The following is a 23,642-nucleotide window of genomic DNA, read 5'->3' as shown; positions in this document are numbered from 1 at the left end:
TTTAATAATACACCTCTTATGTTATTCTACCTGTTCAATAGACCTGCAACGTCTCTGTTACAAGGTGTTGCTAATCCAAGACTGCACACTTCTGGTGGGCTCCATCCAATAAACTTCTGACTGCTCCTGCCACAACACATACAAAGAGGTTTTTGACTCTCAACACACACATCATCCCACTGAGCTGAGGAACAGGGAACATTTTCATAGGAGCGGGTTTTAAGTGTGTCACTGGAGATACTACACTTGCTTCAACACGATGTAACCAAGTCTCCCAAATTCAAAATCAAACTGGACTGAACCTTCCCTTGTGCAATGCCAGGAGGGAAACCTGCCTAAAGCCAGTCACGTTAACTCCTGGCAGAGTCACTGTAAGCATGAATCTTGCTTGTACGCTCAAACAACCAGCTGTTTCCATCTTAAGAGGACACCAGTGCTGTAGATGCCACTCCTGAGCAGTACACCAAGACTCGGCAGTCTCCAACACTGAGCAGCTTAGTGGCCTACAAATTCACTTAGCATCTCCCCTCAAATTTTTAACACCCCATGCAGCACCAAAAGCTCTTTTTTCCTCAGGCTTATGTAGTAAAAATGACAAGAGATATAAAGGCAGCAGCAATCATTACTGATGTTTAGCTGTATATATTCTAAATCCCTATTGCATGTAGTCATGATTCTGCACTATTCTCCATGACATATCAAAACCTCTTCCCAGTTATATCCATTTTTAATGCTACACAGACAACTCAAGATGCATTTTATAGTAATAGAAGTACCAAGATGTGGCGTAGATTTTTCCTGCCACACTTCTGTACAAGATGCAGTTAGAAAGATGTATTACATGCTGAAGGATATACATTTCAAAAACCATACACTGTCAAAAACCTCAAATGCAGAAACACCGATGATACAGCACTGCCCCCCAATTACCTCTATTAATTCAAGGAACAAGTGTGGTTTTGTCCAAGAATAAGTAATGCTCATAATTGGTCTGACAGTACAGTTGACCACAAACTCAATTCAGATTATCATAAACACTTGTATTTATTTTTCTAGGACTGTTATAAAACATCTTTAAAAAGAAGAAAAATGCAATCCTCTGCTCATTGACTAATGACCATGTCCTTCTAGATAGCAGGTTACTTGAAGACACCTAACTTTTCCCTCAACTGCTTTGACAAAATTTTAGAAGGGATTTCTTTCCCTGATCAACATATGACTAAGTCTAACGGAAATTTATCATTTGGTTCAAGCAAAGCATTGCTATTTCCTCTATGGAAATGGAAACATTAAATCATACATTTTTCTCACATACCATATTTTGAAAGGTCTGCGTTCTTTCACGTTTCAGGCTCAAATGTTCCCACAACTAAAGCTTATTATAAAAGCATTCAGCTCTTAAAGCACTCCCACCTCCAGTAACCAGTCAACCCAAAACACACCCCAATTTTACATGTAGCCTCATTCATCCAAAACAAATAAACTTAGTCTGTTCACTGGCGATTTATTATCTTAGTGTGCTCATTTCATTGTTGGCCTTGGCAGAGATGTCCAGGTTTAGAAGGAAAGACAGCAAAAATCGGCAAATCTTAAATCCCAGCATTACAGAATTCTATTAGGTAACAGATGGAAAAGATAATTAGCCTACAACTCAACCATCACATGCTTAATTAGGAGCCCTACTCCTATCAGACACAGTCTCTCAGAGATTTTTAGCTTCATGACAATAATGTTATTGTTTTCCACCACAGGTCCTTGAACTGGCAAAAAACAAAGCAAGCTCTTGAAATTTGGAGAAGAAAAAAGCCTATATTCTTCTCTCAATTCAGTGGTTTGTTTACACGTTAGTAATTTACAGCCGTAAGCTGGCCGTGGGATTGCTGTGCAGGAAGTTATCTTGGTGACAAAAAGGTCAGCTCAAGAGTTTCCTAGCCAGTCTCTCTTTGCAAGGGAGAGGGAGGTATACAATCCTTGGCGGCAGCAGAAACTTGTTAAACAGTCATCATGCAGTGCAAATTAAATATATGCATGCATACATATACCAACAGCAACGATAGTTTCCCCTAACTTACATGCAGTCAAAATTTAAGCAGAGTCTTGCTACCTCTCCTTACATTCATAAAAAAATACTGAAAAAGACTTGTTCATCTTGGTAATCTGCCACACTGTTCTACACTTAATGAAAAAATATTCCAAGTAAGTGTAAATAGATGAAAACTTTTAATACTAAAACAGCTTGTTGAAATTTGTACATTATTTACATAGGTCAGACAAATTTTCCTCTGGAAGGACCTCTGGCAAAAAAAATTAATTTCTAGGATTTGTGGCCTCACTCTACCTTGATGAGTTATTTATTGACAGGACAAAACCTTACCAGCTGTCAGAATCAAACTCCTCAGCCCCTGCAATGTCTATATCTTTTCTATTATTTTTGTGATACTCTATGTTACTAATCATATTTTCACTCCATTTATAAACAGTTAAGGATTAATAATTACATCTTTTGAAAGAACTGTGTGCTGACTTATTCACCTAACATTCAGATTACGTGCAGCAGAGGAACCCAATTAAAGCAGAGCAGAATACCATATATCTGGTAACACACAGGAACTTTCAAAGAGAAAGTTCTACACATAGTATTCTTCCATTTATGTATTACGTCACTAAACATGACCTGACTTTTGGTTGATGACACAGAGATTGCATCCTCCTGTCTTCCACTGGCAGCTTGAAAACCACCCATACAGAGTGCAAAAGAGAGGCAAACCATTTCCATAGAAGCAGGGGAAGTATCATTATGAAAGCAGTACATTTTTTTCAGAATTACAATTTTATTCTCAATGGAATTCTTCCAAATAGTCAAAGGAAGAACAACTGAGTCGGCCCTTTGATTTGCAAAAATCTTTTCCACCTTGTTTTAAGTAGATGAGCTGCAAACAGCTACAGCAGAGGAAGAGAGAGAGGAAACAACCAGAGCCCTAAGTATTAGATACACGAGGAGTCCAGTTTGATAAACCCAAGGTGCTGCCAACAATGGATGTGAAATATCAAAACCAAAAATTAAAACATTTCTAAGCACTTGAACAATCAACTTCAACTCTAAAATAAGCTTAACTAGCTGCCAGTCTCTGAGTCTTCCCTCTGTGGAGGGCTATTGGCTTTCCATCTCTAGACAGCACTGATAGCAATCACAGGTCCAGGGTGAGCAACAGCATTATTCTTCTCCCCAAGGTGAACTACCATCAAAATGTATCTGCCTGGATATTACTCCTGCTTCAAACCTTGATCTGTTCCTGATGACGAAAATGACCCCATGATTCCCTGTAGACTCATTTAAAATGCTACTGAGCATTATAAAAAAAGTGTATTTCCACATTTCCAAATGTCCCTCAAAGAGCCATGTTGCATGTCCCCAACACAATGCCATCCACCGCCCAAGGAGGCTATTCTCTTCACATGCTGCAAGCACAGCGTAAGGACAAGGTGCATGTGCATTTTGTACGGAAAGTAATGTCACCCAGTGTGGGAGCACCTCAGACAGCATTTTACCAAGACGTGCTAAAAGACTAAATTTTACACACTCTGTAAAGTTTTAAGGTCTTTGAGCATGCTTCAAAAAAAGAAACCAGAAGCTTATCTCTGTTGTGTGACCACTATGGATTTCATCACATCCACAGCGCGGTAATTTGTGGAGTCGTGGGGTTTGTTTTTTTTCCCTTAGTGATACCTCAGTTGTGAAAACTAAATCAAACTCAACCCTCTAAACGCTGTCCTTGTAGAAAGAAATGCACAATAGATGCACTGACCTTGGCAATTCTTTATAGGTTTATATTGTCCACATCTAAGCTGAAATATTCCTTGTCCTTAGCTGGGAATGGACTTGTACGTGAACTAAAGCTTACAAACTGCATTTCTTAACAACTGTTATCTCTTGCCACGCCCCTCCTTTTTTTTTTTAGTAAAGTTGACCTTAATAACAAATCATCAGATAGCTGTGCATCACATGTAGTTATTTGTTTTAGACTACATTTGGTGGGATCAAAGTAAGGATTGCTTATCACTGGAAAAATAAAAGGTTAGTCTTTGCTTTTACCTGTACCCTGAAAAAGTCTTTTAAATGTCTTCAAATTATTCACTTAAGAGGAAACGGAGACAGCATGTATAATTCTCTAGTTGTGAACAACACCAAAATGGCTGTACTACAACACGGGAATGCCTGATTTTCATTGCAGCATTTGGGAAAAATCAGCCTTCCAGTTTTAATGAGGAGGAATATAAAAAAAACAGATGGCAATTGTTTTGAATGCAGTTTATTGCATTCTTCATTTGGTGACTCAGCTTTATTTCTCAAGCTGTGTAGACCCATTACATCAAGAGCCTCAGGTATTTAAAAATAAGATAGAATTACTGCAACTACACCATGAAGAACAGATCTCTATTACAGCTTGTTAACTTTCAGACATATTTACTTTTCTGAGGTCAAAATAAGGTAAACTTTTTGAATTCTTAGTATTGATCTCAAGCATACGCAGTCAGCTCTGAAAACCCACGTCTGCAGTTCATCAGCACTGCTGCTGCCACACTTCATGAAACCCTTTTAATTCACTCAGTGCGCTGGCATGGAAGGCTACACATTTATACTGTGACTCTCATGTTTCACATTCCTGCCTTGCATACGCTGTTGGTCTGTGCAAACAACATTTCATGAGCAGATAGAATGAACAAAAATTTGCACATATTAAACCAGCAGCACCAAAATGAAAAGGCTAACAATGATTATTTGTGCTACCTCTTCCTCTATAAACCAAGAATTTCTATGAAGTGAGGCTACCTAGGCTTTCTTTTTGCAAATCCAATACAATCTCTTAATTACCAATTCAAACAGTTCACCATTTCTTAAAGTACTGTCACTGTTTGAACAGTTGTTAATAACCATCATTATTTTTGTATTGCAGTCTACTCAATATGTTTACACCAACATATGAGATTACAACCTTGAAGTACGTCCACTACGCTCAACGCTACGGAATGAGCTGCAGCATTCAGACTGACAGCTACACTGCTCTCTGGCCTGTACGAAAACATCTGTCTACAAACACTGTATACAAACAGATTAGTTCACAAAATAAATACTGAGGTAGTCTGATGCACTAGTGCAGTAGGAGACTCATCGTTAGGGCTGCCGTTCCATTCTGACCATCATTTATGATGTACAGAACTTAAATTCCACAGGTACACAAATGCATACAGGAAAAACTGATCTCTATAAAATAGCCTGCTTTTGTGACTAAGTCACAAAGATTCTCTGCATACTGAGGGCAGAAGTGGGCCTTACACTCCTTGCCATGTAAAATTTAGCAGAAATTATCTTCTGCTGTAGCACTTCAGGAAATGTACTGTAACTTCATTAATGATCAAGTCCTTTTTGTTTAGCCGTGCACGGATCCTCAACACCTACATATAGCATGCTATAATTGCTACTGACACACAGCTTCTGTGAGCAAGTAAGAATTCTGGACAGATTTTTTTAAATAGCATTTAATCAAGCTTCAATTTCCATCCTTGTCTTATGGCTTAGCAAACTATGCATTCAGCAAAATGTCATCTTTCTTTAGACATTTTTTTTCACAGCATATCTTTCTTTGAACTAGTTTTTGTACTTAACTAGCATAGAAATACAGTTCACATTTTTATTAGTCAAATGAAACTAGACTATAGAGCATTTAGTAACTTTCTGGATTTTTATGATAATAAAGGGAAAATTGTCCCTAGTAGCAGATATAACTGATCAAGCGTTAGGAGTTGTATGGGTTTGTGTTCGTAGTCACAGTTAGATACAGGACTTGGCAGTTTTCAAATTAATTTATCAGCATATGGTCTTGTATCTAATCACAACAAACAGTAGGAAACCTTGATGGACCATGGAACCTCTACAGCCCTACCACTCATCAGTTTTGTTTCAATATCCTACTCCCTAAATAGTAAACAAACGTAGGCTAGAGAACACGAAAGACTTCTCTTGCCTTTTAATGTAGCCGCTGCACATTGTACTTATTTTTCTGCGATAATACAGTTTTTACTGTGTTATCTGTAAAACCTGTGCTTAATTCAGGATTAGGTAAAACATGCATCTACCCTACAGATCAGTAAAAGAGCTAAGTCTGAAACACCCCAGGTGTTTCCAACTTGCTAATAGCACTAAAAACGTAACTCAACTGGGAACTCCTCAAGCTTTCTAATGCTATCAACAATAAACAGAAGAAATCATAAGGAAAGTTGGTTTGAGATACACTAGTTTGTTTATCTTTGTCTATTATTTGAGTTACAGTGAAGAGTTACTTTATGTCTTACCACTTGATGTGTCTATAAGTCAGTAAACGTAAGAGAAGGAATAGGAGGGAATCACCTGGGAAGCAAACCCCAAGTGATTTTCCCTTCAGAAGTCAAAATACAGCTGTTTTACTATGGCTTCCACTCCAAACCTGCATCTTTGAGACACCATGCTTACATCTGGAAACAGTATCAGAAAAGAGAGACAAAAGAGTAGCATTATTTACAGAGCTGATGATATTGCATACTAGAAAGAATGAAAGCCCAAAGTTTGGGGGCTTTCCTCCCACCCAAAAGAGGGACCGAGACAGACCGATAGACTTCTTTGCTTCCATATAGTCTCATTTATTTCTGCCATCTAAAAGAATTCTTTGATTTTCAGTAGTTATTGGTTGCTAGTTCTGTTCATTAGTATGATATCAAGCTCTAGTCTGGCTTTATAATCTCATCACAGGATATTTCTTTGAGCTGTGAGTACATCTAATTTGTGTTTGTAGAAGCTTGTTGTCTGATCCTAACACGGTATCAATAGCTTTAAGTGTATTGTTTAATTGCATGCCTAAGTAAAAATCCTCAAAGCATTTTCTCATAGTTCCTGTGATACATTTAGCATTGCTAATACAAAGTTGCCCAGAAGTTTTAGGGTTTGTTTTGTGGTTGGTTTGTTTGGGTTTTTTTTAATTAACAAAAGGTGACTTTGAGAAACAGTGGTAAGATAAAGAAAATTAACCTCAGAATTCGTTCAGAGACAGTATACCATGAAGCTGAAAAATTCACTCAGAAAAGGTTAATTTCATCAATATTTCTGTTTGCAACTTCCAATGGTCTCAGCACTTCCTCTAATAGCATTTTAGGAAATTCTCATAAACTCAATTAGACCACATGGGTGGCGATAAGCAGTCGTATTGTGCAATCTCACAGGGCTACCGGAAAACTGACAGAAGCTCTTACTGGGATCAGAAGGGAATGCCTGGTGTTCGGCGGGGTTACCAACCAGCCTTTCTCACGGGCTGCGGCTGGGGGCGGCCCCGCGGAGCCACCCACAGCTGGCCCCCCCCAGCCGCGGCCGGTGATCAAGCTCTCCCCTAGACAGTAGCTGAGCTGTGGCCATTGCTTCTGATGCCATTTTTAAAACTCTTCTTATAGAATCTGCAAGTATCAACACCTTCTCCTTGTTTTTAAAAGTGCACTCAAATCTCACAATGTTCAAATAATTACATTTTAACTGTTATGAAAAAAGAAAATAAATAGGAGTTAGAACCTTTAGAACCACTTACCTGCTTACAGAACTTCACCCTCTTACTTATGTCCACAAAGCAACAGGCAGGGCTGCATTGTTATACCATTACTTCCTCTGCTCAGCCAAAACAGGGCTATCACAAAACTGAGAATGATTTCACCAATTGCACCACATCACCTGCAGCTACGCCTTTTCTCCTCTGCTTTCCATTAATCTGCACTTCTGTGATAATGACAGTATGTAGTCTTGGCAAAGACTAACTCATCTAATTTACAATAATACTCTAAGATAACTATAATATCTTGAAATTAAGAAGCATCAGACACACTAGTTTTTGGAGGTCCCACAAAAAAAAACCAAACATCTACTTCTGATATTTGTCAACTTGTTTTGATTTTTAAAGGAATCAAATTAAAATTTGATTCTGTTTCCATTATTGAACAAGCTATTATGAATTACTTCTACTCAGGCAGCAATCAAACATCTCTTTCTGATCTGGGATCCTAATGAGTTGCTGATCCTAACCTACAAACAACTGTCAACAGAAGTTGCTGTGTGTACCTGCCACTTACTCGGATCCTCAGGTGCACGTGCAGAGCCCTGCTTTGACACATCCATTTCTGAAAACTTCATACGTTAAACAAGATCCAAACTCTAGCTGTGGACCAAAACAAGTAAGCCCAAATTCCACTAAGCCCTTACACTGAGAATTTCTAAGTAGCTGGAGGTGTCTATAAAGTGGAAATCAGCCAGCGGGAAGCTGTACTGCAGCTGGAGAACAACGCCCACACAGAGAAAGCCCTGGTCACCAGCACAAAAAGCAGAATGTTCTTGGTGACACTTTTGGTGGATGGTTATCACAGGAGACATTAGCAAAGAATGAAAAGAGAGAGAAGCTAGCATACAATATATGGAAGAAGCAAATCAATATGCTGATACCCACACATACCAGGAAAGATTCTACTTGATTCATACAAAAAGCTAGCTCTTGCAGGCTACAGCTCCAACATCACATGCAAGCAAAGTAGAGAGGAGGCTGCAGCTTTTTGTTTAGGAAATTTTCAGTTTCCTTGTCTCATCTCTGCTATAGACCTAAATAAACCTTAAGTCTGTTTTGCCCTCTTCTGTTCCTGTAACAAATACAAGGGCAAAAAAAAAAAAGAAATGATCACAGAACAAATTACAAACTTTTGGCTAACAGGAGACATCTCTTTGCTCTTACAAAGCATTGCAATTGTTATAACTCTACTAAGGACTAAATTTAAGACACTATAAAGACAAGATGCATTATTTTAGGTCAGCCTTGAAAACATTTTTTTTCCCTTTTCTCATCTTTTTTACACAAATCAAACATGCAATTCCAGAATAAAGATAATCAGTTCCAGTCAAGCTCAAGCAATGTTTTATTTTGCAGTTGAGAGTAGACAAGAGTTTGGACCTTATTAGTGAAATACATAACTAGTCTTACATCTGATAACAAATAGTTTAACTAATTATCTGTAATGACACTTTTGAAGGAAGAAATGATTTATGGAAGTGTGCCATGGCTCCCCAGACCACTGCACTGGCAAAACAGAAATCTGCAGGACTGGTAATACAAGATGTGTCTGGCAGTATTTTCATAATTTTTGTACTTCTTTCACCTCCAACCAGAAGTTTCATCTCGGGTAAGCTGTTGGGAGGGAGGTCAGAACTCCACCAGGTTGGTAAGTCAGAATCACAGTCCCACCACAATAATTTCCTATGTCTATTCAATCTTTTCAATTAAAAAGGCATTTTTGTCTTACCACAAAATTCCAAATTTAGTGTCAGAAAGTTTGTACTATGCGCAGCACATAGCATCCTTGCACATTCCAAATACTGGAGGAAAGTATGGAGGACAGGAGTTACTTGCTTTGTCCTAAGGATCATCTACAGGTCAGTACCATACTTGCACTAAGTCAGGCAACGAGCAAAACCAACCTCCTGTTCTCACTGCCATGGTAAACCTATGAGAGAATCAGGCCTAGTAATAGCAATTAGTCCTTCACTTTCCAGCTTACCAAAACATCATGTCTTTTTAGAGGGAATTAATTCTGTTGATCTTTGGTAAAAAGTGACTGGCTGTAGCAAAATGGCCTGCATAAAGGATAAGGTAAAGAAAGGAAAATTAGATGAGCACTGGATGAGAAATCTTAAGAGATTACCAAAAGCATCACGATCAAGGAAAGACTAGAAACCCTGAAAATCACACCTATTTAAAGTCTAAGCTAAAGGCTGGCACATACTGAACAATTTTGCAAGCTTGCCTCTAGAACGGCTGGGGAATACACAACCCATGTGCAAGTTCAGGACACAGCATCACTTGGGATTAGGCTCTTTATTATTGCTTCTGATGTGCTCTCCATTTCAGAATCAGCCAGAGGTATAAGGAAGATCTTTCATTCAGCAAAGTTAGTAAGTGAAGTTTCTTCTACACCAAGGGACTGCAGTTTTCTTGAAAGAAGAATGTTTTCAATTATTCAAAAACTGAATATGGCACACAGCATAAGATCCTAGACCCTTCAGTTTTCTGAAAAACTCCTTCAGGTCCTGGCAGCACAGTGTGAGCAAAGTCTAGATCCAAGATTACTAACTTCGTAACTTCTGGATTTGTCAGAGTGTTCTCCCCAAAGTGGCTATGTTGCATGTAGAATGCAATTGTATAGTACAATTTGTAAAGTACAAGAAATTCCTAAGTGTCACTTCACAAACCACAAAAAAACATATGCAGCCAGCACTGAAAAGAATTGTGTGCAAGAGGAGGCAGAAACACTGCTGAACAACTTTATCTGGCAGCAGGATCAGAAGGTACCAGGGAATGGTTTCAGGGTCACTGGGTTCCTCAGGCTGTGAGGTGCAGCAAGGAGTAGGGAATCGGGGAGCACAGACATTTATTATTCACCAAACATATGCACTACCTGCCCCACACACAATAAGTTGTGTACCAAGTAATTCTCATAATTTTTTTCTTTTTTTTAATCACAGCTGTCTGACTATAGCATTTCTCAAATTCTTCCTTGTATTCATGATACAAATCTGGGATTTCACAATGCAGGGTGTTAAAAAAAAACAACAAAGTCAAACAAACAAAAAAGTCATACCTTCACTGTGAAAAAGATTGGTATTACCATCTAAAGCTAAAATTTAGTCAATGTAACACTACGACCACACACCCAAGTTTTTAATGCCAAGTTCTATACTGTGTGTCGACTGTCAGAGAGGCAAGGGGAGCGGGAGCTCGACACGCCAACTGTCAAATCAAAGACGAAAACACCAACTCTTCACTTTATTTTTTAAAGAAATTTCACACATGGATGACTAGCAAGAAATGTATGTTCGTAGGTTAACTATAAGCTACTGAATAATCTTCAGTATTTCTTTAAGTAATTTGAGCCAAAATTAATGTTTTGTTATGAAAGACAAGACCTACCACGTCTTTCTTCAAGATAGTTTTTTGGTTGTAAGTTAGGGCATCAGTTCTGAAACACTCCTTCCTGTTCTGGGAGGATTTTATAGTTGTAACTGCAACTGAAAAAAAAAAAGTAAAAACCAAAACCGTCACACTTTTTCCCCTATAAAATTTGTGACTACGTGGCATTATCCTAGCAGACTTACATAGGTCTTTGTGTTCCCCAAAAGTTTTTGTCAAAGCTAAAAATTTTGCTGGTGGTAGGTCAAGGCAACGTTTCCATGATGAAATTTTCAGTGAACTTTGCCTAACGATAACAGTATATTAGCTATGAATCATATATCATCTGTGGTCTAAATTCAACTTAAAAAAGGTTTCATCACTTCTTTTTGAAAAACATTACACATTTATCTTGCACTAGTTTCTCAATGTGTAGAAATTAATCTTTTGGTTTTATCAACCAAGTCCAATATTAAACTAAAGTAAAATTTTTGACAAATATGAAGGAGTTACCTGTTTACCAATTCTAATTTTATAATGAACACTGAAAATGCAGTCAGTATGTCCGTTGCCTAACAGACGAGCAAATTTTACAGACGAGTCTGAAAGCTAGCAGGCTCTTCTGCAAACATTAAGTTCTCTCTGAAAAAGATACTGATTTATAAAAGACCTCTAAAAAACTGCTGCAATCTTAACAGAAGCTTAGTTCACAGTTTAATACATATAACAATAAAATACTTAGAACAGGAGTTACAATACAGGTAATGGAATGTACCTTGGAATTAGAAAGTGACTTTAACCCCTTATGATGACATGTTAAAAAGTATTTGGATACAAAACTTTCAAGCTCTCTTTAAAAGGTCAACACATTAACTCTCAGAGAAGTCAGCCGTTGTTGATAAGGGTGAATGGTACAAGGTTTAAGACTCACCACAGTTTCAGTTACATTTCAAGTATGAAAAACACATCTTCTTGTCTTTTCAATAAACTGGTCCATTCAAAGTTTGATACCCAAGATACACATGAAGTGAAAAGTCAGTCAGCATTGTTCAACATCATTTTAATCTCCACTGAGGGAAAATATAAACATGTTAACACAAACAGAAAACGTTTTGGAAAAGACCATATGGCACCATGACAGGGTTTTAGTTTATAGAAATGTAATTTATAATTTTATAAAAATTATATGAAATAACAACAACATTTTTCAGTAACATCAGACAGTATAGAAAAAATAAATCTCAACATTAGTTGTACTCTGATGGTCCTTCTAGTAAGAAATTTAAAAGTGCTTTTTAATAACAGTGTTGCAAGTCCAGATTAGTGCAATATGTCAAATCTGTTTTAAAGCAGGTATTTATAGCAATTGTGCAAGTTCTTACAACTAACAAACCCTATCAATCTAAAAATTAACACTAAGCGAGGTAAGTATTCTAATTAGAATTAAACATTCCTTAAATAGCTTACACACCAATTCTACTACAAGGAAAATATTGGTGTTCCTTCGTAGAAAGGCTCAGATCTAAACACGACGTGAAACTTGTACTACAAATCAGTGAATACTTGGAAGGTAAAAAAGTTCTTGCAAAAGATACAGTTTAGTATGTTTATGACCCAATGCTACAAACAGTACCTAATGCAAAATATACCAACATAAATAAAAATCAAAGTTTATGCTTAGTGTACTGAATATGCTTTTGAATATGCTATTTTGTTCCCAAATCCTCCTAGAAGCTCCCATATAAAGTTAGCACATTAACTTAATGCAGAAACTTCACTGTATTTTTATCTGTAAATATGAACAATTTGGTTACGAACTACAACTGCAACTATGAGTACCATTACTCTTCAAGCAAGCTAAAAAGCACAGCACTGGGGCAGGACAGGGAGGGGATCAAAATTTACTCTTCACTGTTTTATACATGACAAGCTGGCAATAATAAAAGATACCCTATATTTCTACATAATATTTTCTGCAAGAATTCTCAGAACTCCAAAATTAGTTTTCATTTTATTGTAGTTTCTTTACTCTGATTTATGATGCATAGTAACCTTTTATATGCAGGTCCCATTTTAAGAAAGGCAAAAAACAGACTGTTAATGCTGAGCTCTTATGGCTCATTTGCATATGGAGCCAAAGGCATTTCATATTCTACTTCTCAAGGTGTTTATAATTAGGATTTAAATCACTATCAACAACAGGAACGAAATATAAATTAATGAACTTTCGTACTAACAGGCTACGGCTTAAAAGCCTACCAACGGAACCATTTTTATAGTATTGCACTTAATTTTAGTATTAAAGTGACAGTTGAAGCCTGCACAGAACTCATTTTACAACAATACTTCAATAAAAAAAGCAATACATAAAATGTGTGTCTAAAAAAAATGCCAGTAGGTTTAGTCCATATTTTTCCCACCACAGTCCAAATTGCATCATCTGAAATAGTTCTGGAACAGTTTTTGGATACTAACTGCATAGTTCTTTCAACATAATAGACCACCCATAACAATAAGAGAAGCAATGAAAGCTTTCTACAGTAATATTATAAACTGAAAGACAGTACCCTTGAGTATACATCTCAATTAGTTTAAAAGGATTTGTTGTCTTTGCTCAAGATAGCTTCAGAAGTTAGACACAGTTATTCTATGACTGCATATCATCTCTACTGTGTTATTTTACAGGCAAGTTGAGTCTCTTAAATACATTATATTAACCCTGATAACGATGTGGACACTTCCTGCTCCTAAATCAGGAAGTTGTTTCCTAAAATTTAGTAACTTGTCATTGCAGTGACAAGTTGGTTAAGTCTTTAGCAGAGTCTCTAATCATCTGTTCTACCTTGGGATTTCCAGCTCCACTAGTTGCTAGCTCCTTGTCAATAAGTCCCAGGTTGTGCAAATTGAGGATGGAATCGGCAATAATCCGCGCTGTCCTCTTCTGGTAGCCTCCAGACGTCACCATCAGGATTGGGATTCTGCGGCGTCTGGCAGCCTTGAACACAACTTCATCCCTCTTCACAATTCCCTGCAAGTTTACAATAGTTAACCAAAAAAAAGTGATATGAATATGATGTTTTAGTTCTAGCCTATGGTTTATGGATTTCTAGTATTGGATGCTCGGTAAGTGATTAAAAGTCTCACATTTTACAATAGGAATAAGAAATTAATTCAAAAGTCCTGTTAGCTGGTTTACATGCATAATCATTTAAAAAAAAAAGAGCAAATCAAAAATTCTTGACTTTGTTTCAGAGGTCACAACAGATAAGTCTTTAGTATAAATTCCTAGGAGAATTCCTGCTTAAAGGCCATGAAGTCTAAACTGACTGCAAAGTTTAGAAATGTTCACCCTATTTTACAGATGAGGAACTGAGACTAAGACAGATTGTCTGAATTCAAAGCACTTTAGTTTGTGCTCAACTTGCATATCATCCTCTGACAAACATTTAGCAACTTGATCGAGTTCACAGACCTACAGAAGAACTAAAAATTCAAATCAGATTTTACATGTTCACAATCATTAGCTGAATTATAACCTTCCAGTTTCTTTAATAAAAGCCTGTAGTTAATACTAAAAGAATCTATGGCTGAAGGGGGAGTTGCAGAATTTAAGTAATGGTAAATCCATAAAAAGGAAAATAAATTCTAAATACTTTCTTATTAATATGGAAGGGTATGGAACTAAAAAAATAACAAAGATATTGCTGACCAAGAGGTACTGTACTGTCATTGAACCCATACAATAGAAGAGTTCAAGTCTCCTGGGTTTCAAATGAGTATATATGGGGAAGAAGACAGAATTCAGAAATAAGTGACAACAATTAAAATCTACTTCTGTGGAAAAAGGAAAAGCAGATAGTTCCAGAGACATATACGAGGCACAAATAATCCATTACAACTCCTCAAAACAAAACAAAAGACTAACAACACAATAGAGAACAGCTTACAATGAACAGCTCAAAATTTAAATAACTGCAAAAGCTGGAGAAGGGGAAGGGATTAAAATGCAATCAAATAACATAAAAGTAAGGAAGCAGCAGCAAAAGTGTTACAAAATTAATATTGCACTACTCAATACTGGTTAGAGGAATACTGTAAATATATCAAGAAATATTACCCTATCATTAAAGAAATTAGACCACAAACAAATGGGAAAGAATAAAATTTATACGTAGCTGAAAAAATATTTTGTAAACCCATACAACAGTAATGTTTTTCGCATAGTTTGACACAGCCCTGTAAAAGAACAATGGGAATAAGGAATAATAACCGAAAAATAAGACAAAGGAAACTAAAGAATTGTGTTAGGAACAGATCCTTACAGGAAGTAACAGAATTACAGAATGAACTGTACGTCCCTTGGGAACCATCACTGGATGCAGCAAACACTATACCACACAAGAACTGGAAGCAGTCAGTATCCATAGAAGCATAACTGCCTCATCCCTGTTCCTGCATCTCTAGTGGCTGAGCCTGGAGGAACTGAGGGGAAAACACATGGGCTCATTCCAGCATCTGTGCGTTACCAAGAAAGAAAATACATCAAATGAAAACAACAGCCTGATACAGTTCCTGCCCACAAAGATAAGAGGGACTTACATGCTACACCAAGTTTTCTGGCTACAGCCTCAAGCACCAAGAAACTACCACTTGTAGCACTGTGAGGAGGCATAATTTTGAGTAAAATTAACACTATAGTAAGATTTTAAAATATGAATGACACCTACAACTGTAGGACTGAAGACTGGACTAATGAACCTTGAAGAGATTAATCATCCAGGCTCAATGCCTTCAGTTTTGGCATTTCCAGTAGCCTGGGATTTTCAAGCTTGGTCAAACATGCCATTCACACCTAAGCCAACAAGATCAGAGAGGCAAGAAACCCTGCCTTCAATTCAGAAAACAAAGGCTTGAGCTACAGAATCCTTTTCTCCATCAGTTTGTGCAGAGAAATGGCATTCTCTGCCTTTCACCTCTACTTGAGACCACGAGACTCATTTAACCTTTCTTTCTGCATCCTTACGTTCTGTCTGTCTTTATCTACACAGCACCCAACAAGCTACAGCAACTCATTTTTTCCTGGGGTTAACACTGCTCCTTCTCAAAGGGCAGAAATGTTTTTTTGAAAAGGCACATCTTAAAGTATTCTCCACCTACCACTAAGCTTCCATTTCTCTTGGTGGTCCCTGCTTTCCAAAAAGTTCCACTCCACCAAATAAGATCTTACACCTCAGGTCATATCCACTCCAAGGTCAAAACTAAACAAGCCCAAGTCCTCAGCTCTTCCTTTCTCCTTAGACAGACTTTTACACAGCCAAGGAAATGAAATCTGGAGATTCAGAGCAGCTCCCAAGTTGTTCCACTTTGTGTCCATCGAGGACTTTGCAAGGCAGTCAGCAATGAAAAGGCTGCTCAGTGACAGAGCCGGTAAGAATAGGGAAATATATAAGGAAGCCAATAGAAGCCAGCAGGGAACTAAAGCTCTGTGCCAGAAAATTAAAGTACTGCAAAACAGAATGAAAACTGAACAGGGCAAGTGATGGCTCGGTTAGAAGGGAATCCGAGAGCTCACAAATCAAGAAAGCACTTTTCTGTATTGAACTGGTGGACACTAAAAGAGAACCAAATGTGATAATAGGAGAGACACAGAACCAAGGAACTGTCACAGAAGGAATCGTTTTTTTAAATGGAGGAACTGTGAGATCTGTAAATTTTTGTTCATTTTGAGAAAAGCAGACCTATTTTACCTGGAAAGTCAAGACTTCTATGAAGCTATACGGAATAAATAAAAATTTAAATCTGGTACCAAACTGGGGACAGAACGTAAACTGAACTGAAAAAAAGGTAATGGTATCTGTATAGAAAAGAATGAGGAAAGGGAGGAAAAAAAATCTGTTCATTTGCTAAGAATACAGAGACAGGCAGCACAAAATTGCTAGAACTGGAAGATACTAGAAGAGCAGTTTAAAACAAAGAAAGAAAGATCAAACAGGAAAAATAGAAGTCAGGTGAAGTGTGAAAATATATGCCTCTCTGGTTACTGTCTGGATGTTCAAAATCAGTATATTTTAGAGAAAAGACAAATGATATTGGAACAGGTACCTGAAGAACAAAACTATTTAGAGTCAGGAAGAGAAAACAAAAGAAACATATGATGAAAAAACAAGGGCGATGTATCTATAAGAGGAAAATGCTCTGGTTTAGCGTAAATATGCACCTTACCTTCATCTAACAAATTGCCACAAGTCACTCTCAAGACCACATTTAGTATCTAGTGAGGAGTGAAAGTCTGTAGGTATTTTAGAATTATACAAACCTGAGGCGAAATAGCAAGTCCTCCTAACGGATCGCCATCCAGAATATCAGTCCCAGCATTATAAACAATGATGTCAGGTTTCAATTCATTTAACGCTCCTTCCACGTGAGTATGTACCTTCTGAAGATATTCTGTGTCCTCTGTACCCCATTCTAACTCCACCTTGCGTTTTATGGCACCTAAGAAAAATTAATGTTTCAATGTTACTCAATAAATAAAGCATTGCTTTGAAAGAAAGTGCAAGATTTAGGTAAGCAAGAGAAAAAGATAACATCTCTGGAGAATTTGTAAATACATTGCATTTTCAGAGCCTTGAATTAAAGAAAATTGTTCAACTACTTGTTTTCTCAGCAAACGTAAGCACAATGACCTTGAAAAAATTCCATTGAAGAGAGAAAATTAGATGCGGGGGGTGGAATAAATATATACATCTCAAGACACAAGTGGAAAATGTTATTGAAAAGCAGCTAATCTACATGTCCATTTACCAATCAGTACAGAAATCATAAAGAAAATTATTAACTTAAAAATAACCTAAATAAAGCATAAGTGAAAGAAAACACCGAATTGCTATCGCAGAGAAAACAATTTGGGGAAAAAACAAGATCAACATCACTGAGAAACTATTAAGATGTTTTATTTTTATCACAACACTCAAAACTTAACAGCAAGGGATCATGAATTTATGTGACCTGCTTTATGAATGTATAACAAGATTCAGCTTTGTCCCAAGCATTTTCAATTCAATGTTCTTACCCTGTAATCCTACCAGAAGAGCAAATACCTATTCTTGATTTAAATCAAATTATTTCTAATGCTTCTAATAAAGCATTAGAAGAGGAGGGTTGAGAAGGTAGAGGAAAGAAACCCAAGGTTACGCAGCCTAGCTTTGGGTGCTTTTACAGAGTTACATGTAACTCTAAATCTGAATTAATCAAATTTATGTCACAGGTGTTTCAACGTATGACTTTTACCTCACCATACCCTATCCCTTGAATTAAATGACTTGGAGTCTTACATCTTAAGTGTGGATTCAGCACCCACCAAGTGTGCACGAAGGCATTCAACACAGAATGATACTTACTTGTTCTTGTGAGTACCGGGGGTGGGTGTGGGTGGGGAGGGTGTTCTGCTTTCCATTCTTGTTCAACATTAGTGAAGCATTCTCTTTCTTTCCTTTATTATACTGCATCAACACTAGTTTCAAAGATTTTTGTTTCTTTATGATAGTTTTCCCAAATTATTTTCTTATTGTTATATAAATGTACATATAAGTCTGCCCAGCTGTGTTCTTCTGAACAGCACTTAGAGTCTCTTCAGGGTAAAGAATGCGCTAGCTGGATAGAGCTTTAGAGGAGGAGGTAAACACATTAGCATGGGGAACAAGTAAGTATTGTTCTGATGAAATCATTAAGAAGTTGAGATCATGGTGAGTAAGATTCCATGCCTCTGCAGGTCTGTTATCTTCATCTCCACCACAAAACACAAAATTACAGTAATTACTTATTACCCATATCAGGGACTACTGATGGGCACAGCGATGAATCTGGAGGTTAGAATGGACACAGCTTTTGTATTTGATAGCCTTTTGTCCATCTCTTGCTAATTAGTGAATGTACTTCTACAGCTTTGAAAAATGTAAAACGACACTCAGACCAACAGCAATGCTTTTTCAAGGCCTGAGCTTTGAGTTTTAGCTGTCAACTTTTCACGCTCACCCTTCAGTGAACTAGTCCTTTTCCCCATCCATGATCTCCTTTCCCTTCCTAAACTTCTGTGTGATTCCAAACTACTTCCTCTTAAGGACTCAGTGTGCTTATGGCTAAGCATTAGGCAATGTTACACAGCCTTTTTTTTCCCCCTAATGAAGTGCATGATAAAAAACAAAATGTACAGAAGATACTCCTGTAATAAGACATGGAGGAAAAGAGTAGGATGTCCAGGGAAACAGTGATCAGTTAAGAGTTTTCTCTAAGGATTCAAATTCTCAGGTTCAAGCCGCTACCTCCCTTCAAAATGATGCCCTCTCTGATCTCATCTTCATCTGGTCACCTAGCAGGAGAGAGTTTAAAGGATTTAGCCACTGAACTCCTATTTAGACACCCTTATGCAAACTGCAAGGAACTACATATTTGCATGCCTTTGGCCGGAGCCTTCTGCGCCTCATGCTTCATCTATAGAAAAGGAATGCTAGTATTCCCAGCTTCACATGAGAGGGGTGAGTTCAGTATTTAAGATTTGCTAACAAGGGCTTACTCTGTTTTGGTCTTAATCCATCTGTTCAAAATATTGCCATTTGATATATGAATAAAGGGATGCTTTTCTTAAGGAAAAAAATAATCTTCCTTTGCTTGCAATTTGCCTGCTTACAGACACGATGTGTTTTAAAAAGTCATTTTTTAGTTTAATATCTTGAAATACATACACCACAACTTTCAAAATCTTTACTAGTTAAAACACAGAAGTACAATGCACTGCACTTAAGTCTGGCCAAGAATCCAAATTAAGTAGGTTTTTCAGAATGACAGCATCATTGAAGAAATTCAACAGCAGAAGAACATCTCCCCTAATAAACTATAATTCAGTTAACAAATTAAGCCTGTAACAAATAACAGCGTAACAGAATCAAAGATCAAATAAATTTTGGGCTTTTGCATTCTTATTTAACCGTTATCAAACCCCCACTCATTAATTGTGACAGATCACCAGACACAACAGGCACGTCACAGTAGAGATAAATGGACAACAACAACAAAAAATAATCAAGCACCAGCTCTTAATATTTGTATGACTTCCTTTTGCTTCCCGGCTTGTTTCATATTCAGATGCATCTTGTTTTCTAGATGCTTATAAACCAAGTTCTACTGGAAAGACAATACCCAAATATGTTATAATTTATAACTTTCAAAAGAACATGAAATCTTTTTACACAGTATTAGCTAGTGCTTAGTGAATTCTTTTATAAATTTAGTGCAAGATTAAGTTCTAACAGTTATCTTCAAATTGAAAGGATTATTTAACTTGCTGTTCTAAGCATGGCACAAGCTCTTGAATGGACTGCTAACAAAGTCCACGTAATACCCACACCTTGCATTCCAGAAGTGAGGGAAAACACTACAGCATTAACACTACTGTGATATATCACATTGATCATTGCAAATCATATGTTGAACGTGAAATTAAAAAAAAATAAAATCTAGTTAACTTTGTTGCAAGGAAGCTTATTAATAAATGAAGAAGTTGTTAAACAACACTGTAGTATTTTACATTTTGGAATATGAATTTCAATTATACTTACGTTTAGCAAATCCATCCCCTGGATAAATATATCTATTGTAAGCATCCATAATATATACCCGATGATCATCCATAAAGTCCCTCTCATGGCCATTTCCCTGAAGGAAATTTACAGTTAGCTATTCCTAGCATACTAACACAGGATTAAATAATGTGTAAATTCTAGATTAATTAAGACTACAAAGATCTAATATTTAAAACTCCTTTGTCATTCTCTTATTTATAGTTTTGAAGGTTATTTTGAAGTACAGAGTTTTGGGGGCTTTGACAGTATCAGTCTGAAGACTGCACATATTATCAAAGTCAACATCCTTATCTGAGAAGCTAATTATCATCGATCTCATTGCACATGTAAGAAAAATAAACTAAAATTAGAAGCTAATTGGCTTCAGCAGCATCACAAAAGCAACTGTGACCACAAAAGAGATCTCTCATCTTCCAATGATGAAGATCATTGCGGGTTTTTTGCACTTCCAACTGCTGCAGGGATACTCATTCTTATACAAGGATTAATAAACAAAAAGCAGACTATAGCTCTTCTGATAATTCAAGCCTTGGTGAGATAAGTAATCCCTGGAAAAATTACAAACATGAAAGACTCAACAGTTTAACATATTGTTTAACAGCAGGAATGAATTCCCTACAAAAACACTGTATTGGGTGTCAAGATGGATGCTCAGGAGAAAACTCAGATTCTGAATACTTCCCTCACCATCACTTCTGAATTTAAATAGTATTCTTTTGGCTCCCATTTAGACTTTTTTCCACTAGTATAAAAATCATCTTTTCACAACAATCACTAAGATAATTTTGTTGAAAACAGTGTATCATGCAGGAACATAGCCCCTACCCTCAACAGAATTTCATTTAAACTATAGAAACAGACATTTCCACAGATACATTTTCTGTAATTCAGTTATACAATTTATGTCGCGGGACAGTTAAGCTATATTTCTGCTACAACTTCCTCTCTTGGAAACAAACAAACAAGAAGAACCATCAGGCTAAAGCTAGTCAATGTGTGTTTGAAAAAGGGAACGGGAAGCACCAGAATTGCATTTCTTTATGCTAAAAAATGGCAACTCCTAGTTATTTCTTCAGCACCTTTGGTCCACAAATAAACAGTTCATGAACAGAAGTCTAGGAATATGAGAGCCTCTGATGAACTATTTTCTTATGAAAGGTGAAACTTGCCAATGCACCAAGAACTGGAACACGTACAAGATGAGTATCCACATACTTAAAAAGGATCTGCTGAGCTACTACGTCACACACCTCTCATTCCCGAAAGAAAGGAAACAAAGGGGTGACTTAGTGTGCACACTGATATTACCAGCATGATAACTGAAAATCAAAATACATTCCAAGAAGTTTTTTTAAAAAGTCAAAAACCACCCTAAAAAAAGCACAAAAAAACCCCACACACTGACAGAGGTGGCTGAAAAGAATCATGAACACAAAACATCTTTCTATTGCATAATCTATGTCCTTATTTCATGGTAGTTTTAGGATGCTTTAACTTGCAGATAAAAGAAATGATAGAAGACAGAAAACTTGCAGCCATTAGGCTTCCTCACTGCCATGGAGCTACTTAAAAATGGTTTATTTACACATAATAAATTATCTTCAATGCCTCAGATTGGACATAATTTTGGTGCATTAACTGCTTTTCTAAAAATACTATTTCCTTCCTTCAGGATTTCCTATTTCCTCCAGGATTTATTTTTGAAATCCTACCAAAGGTGATACTTGTTCTCAGTACCCACAGTAAATCACTTTAGCAGATGAAGTGATGTATTCTATACCTCATTAGCCTGAAGCCAGGCTTTCCATTAAAACACTGAAGGTCAAATTCATCCCCTGAGAAGGTTGCTGCAATGATCACGCATGCTGAACTAACTGTAATTCTGTTTTAAGAGATTCTTATTTCTTCCAGGATACTGATCCACTCTAGAGACTGTATATGCAATTCAAAAAATATTTTTACATGTAGCCACATGATGGAGCTACAGTTCAGTTTAATTTTATTAAATTGGCCTAACAGCCTTTTGGACCATAAAATATTTAAATGACTAAACTGTTCACAGTTTCCATCATCTATGATTAACTTTGTATTCTGTGAGTTGACAGTTTATATTACTATTAGAAAAAAAAAGGTATTTATCACACACTTTTACTTCGAGCAAAATATTTGCAGCACTGAATACAGGTAAGCTACTGACCTGATGAGCATCCAGATCAATAATTGTGGCTTTAGACACCCCTTGTACTCTTTCAAATAAGAACTGGATATATAAGCAAAGAAAAAGATGAAGAAAGTTATGAAGTTAGGTGACAGATTAAACTGCAGGCTTGAAGCTTGCACAGTATATTACTATTCTGATTTGAATGTAGTGCATGTCTATTCATTTCATTCACCAAATTAAATGGCTAAACAATTCTAATATATTTAGTTACAAAAGCTCTAGTTATTTCACATAAAAAGATCATTTTTGTGGTTATACAACAAAAAAACCCTATACATTCCCACCAGATGAAATGCATGAAACATGCCTTTCGCAGTCATCTGTGCAGGTATCTGCCTACCTGTAGGGATAGTTGGTGGAGAGAGTGAAGAAAGATTTCTACTCATCTCCTCTTTCTCCCGCAAAGTACCAGACACAACACAGAATCAAGGACATGTCTTTCTACAGCATCCCACACTAACTTGTAAAGCAGACTCCGCAAATGAGGCATAAACCCAACGGCACTGAATAAGGCGATAAACCCTGTTGTAGTAATACTGGCACTACATGGGTGTAGCTGGTGCATCCCACACCAGTCAGATGGAAAAGGACAGGTCTAACTAGGGATTATAAAGCTGATCGTGGCACTGGGGCTCTCAGAGGCTGGAGTGGAACCAGCAACGGAGAAAGGAACAGCAACAACTGTGGGTTGGGACAAGGTGAAGCAAGAGCTGCACAGCCCCAAAACGTCAAAGAGCTAAATTCATGAGACACAAATGATAGCACGAGTGAGGCTTATCAGCA

The 23,642-nt window shown here is 37.1% G+C and overlaps 1 protein-coding gene across 1 annotated transcript in view; it reads right to left on the bottom strand.

Moving 5' to 3' along the window:
- Positions 1–13,681: 13,681 nt before the first annotated feature.
- Positions 13,682–23,642, bottom strand: part of HDAC11 (histone deacetylase 11) — a 27,395-nt gene continuing 17,434 nt past the window's right edge. The window contains exons 6-9 of the mRNA XM_009699551.1: positions 22,836–22,898; positions 20,615–20,711; positions 17,317–17,495; positions 13,682–14,028 (exon numbers count right to left, since the gene is read on the bottom strand). Of these exons, the coding sequence (XP_009697853.1) occupies positions 13,786–14,028; positions 17,317–17,495; positions 20,615–20,711; positions 22,836–22,898 (582 nt within the window). The 3' untranslated portion in view covers positions 13,682–13,785. The remainder of the gene's footprint in view (positions 14,029–17,316; positions 17,496–20,614; positions 20,712–22,835; positions 22,899–23,642) is intronic.

The sequence above is a fragment of the Cariama cristata genome, unplaced genomic scaffold (assembly GCF_000690535.1).
Source record: "Cariama cristata isolate BGI_N322 unplaced genomic scaffold, ASM69053v1 scaffold14044, whole genome shotgun sequence".
Lineage (NCBI taxonomy): Eukaryota > Metazoa > Chordata > Aves > Cariamiformes > Cariamidae > Cariama > Cariama cristata.
Note: the sequence above shows the minus strand (reverse complement) of the source record. Positions and strands in the feature narration are given on the sequence as shown.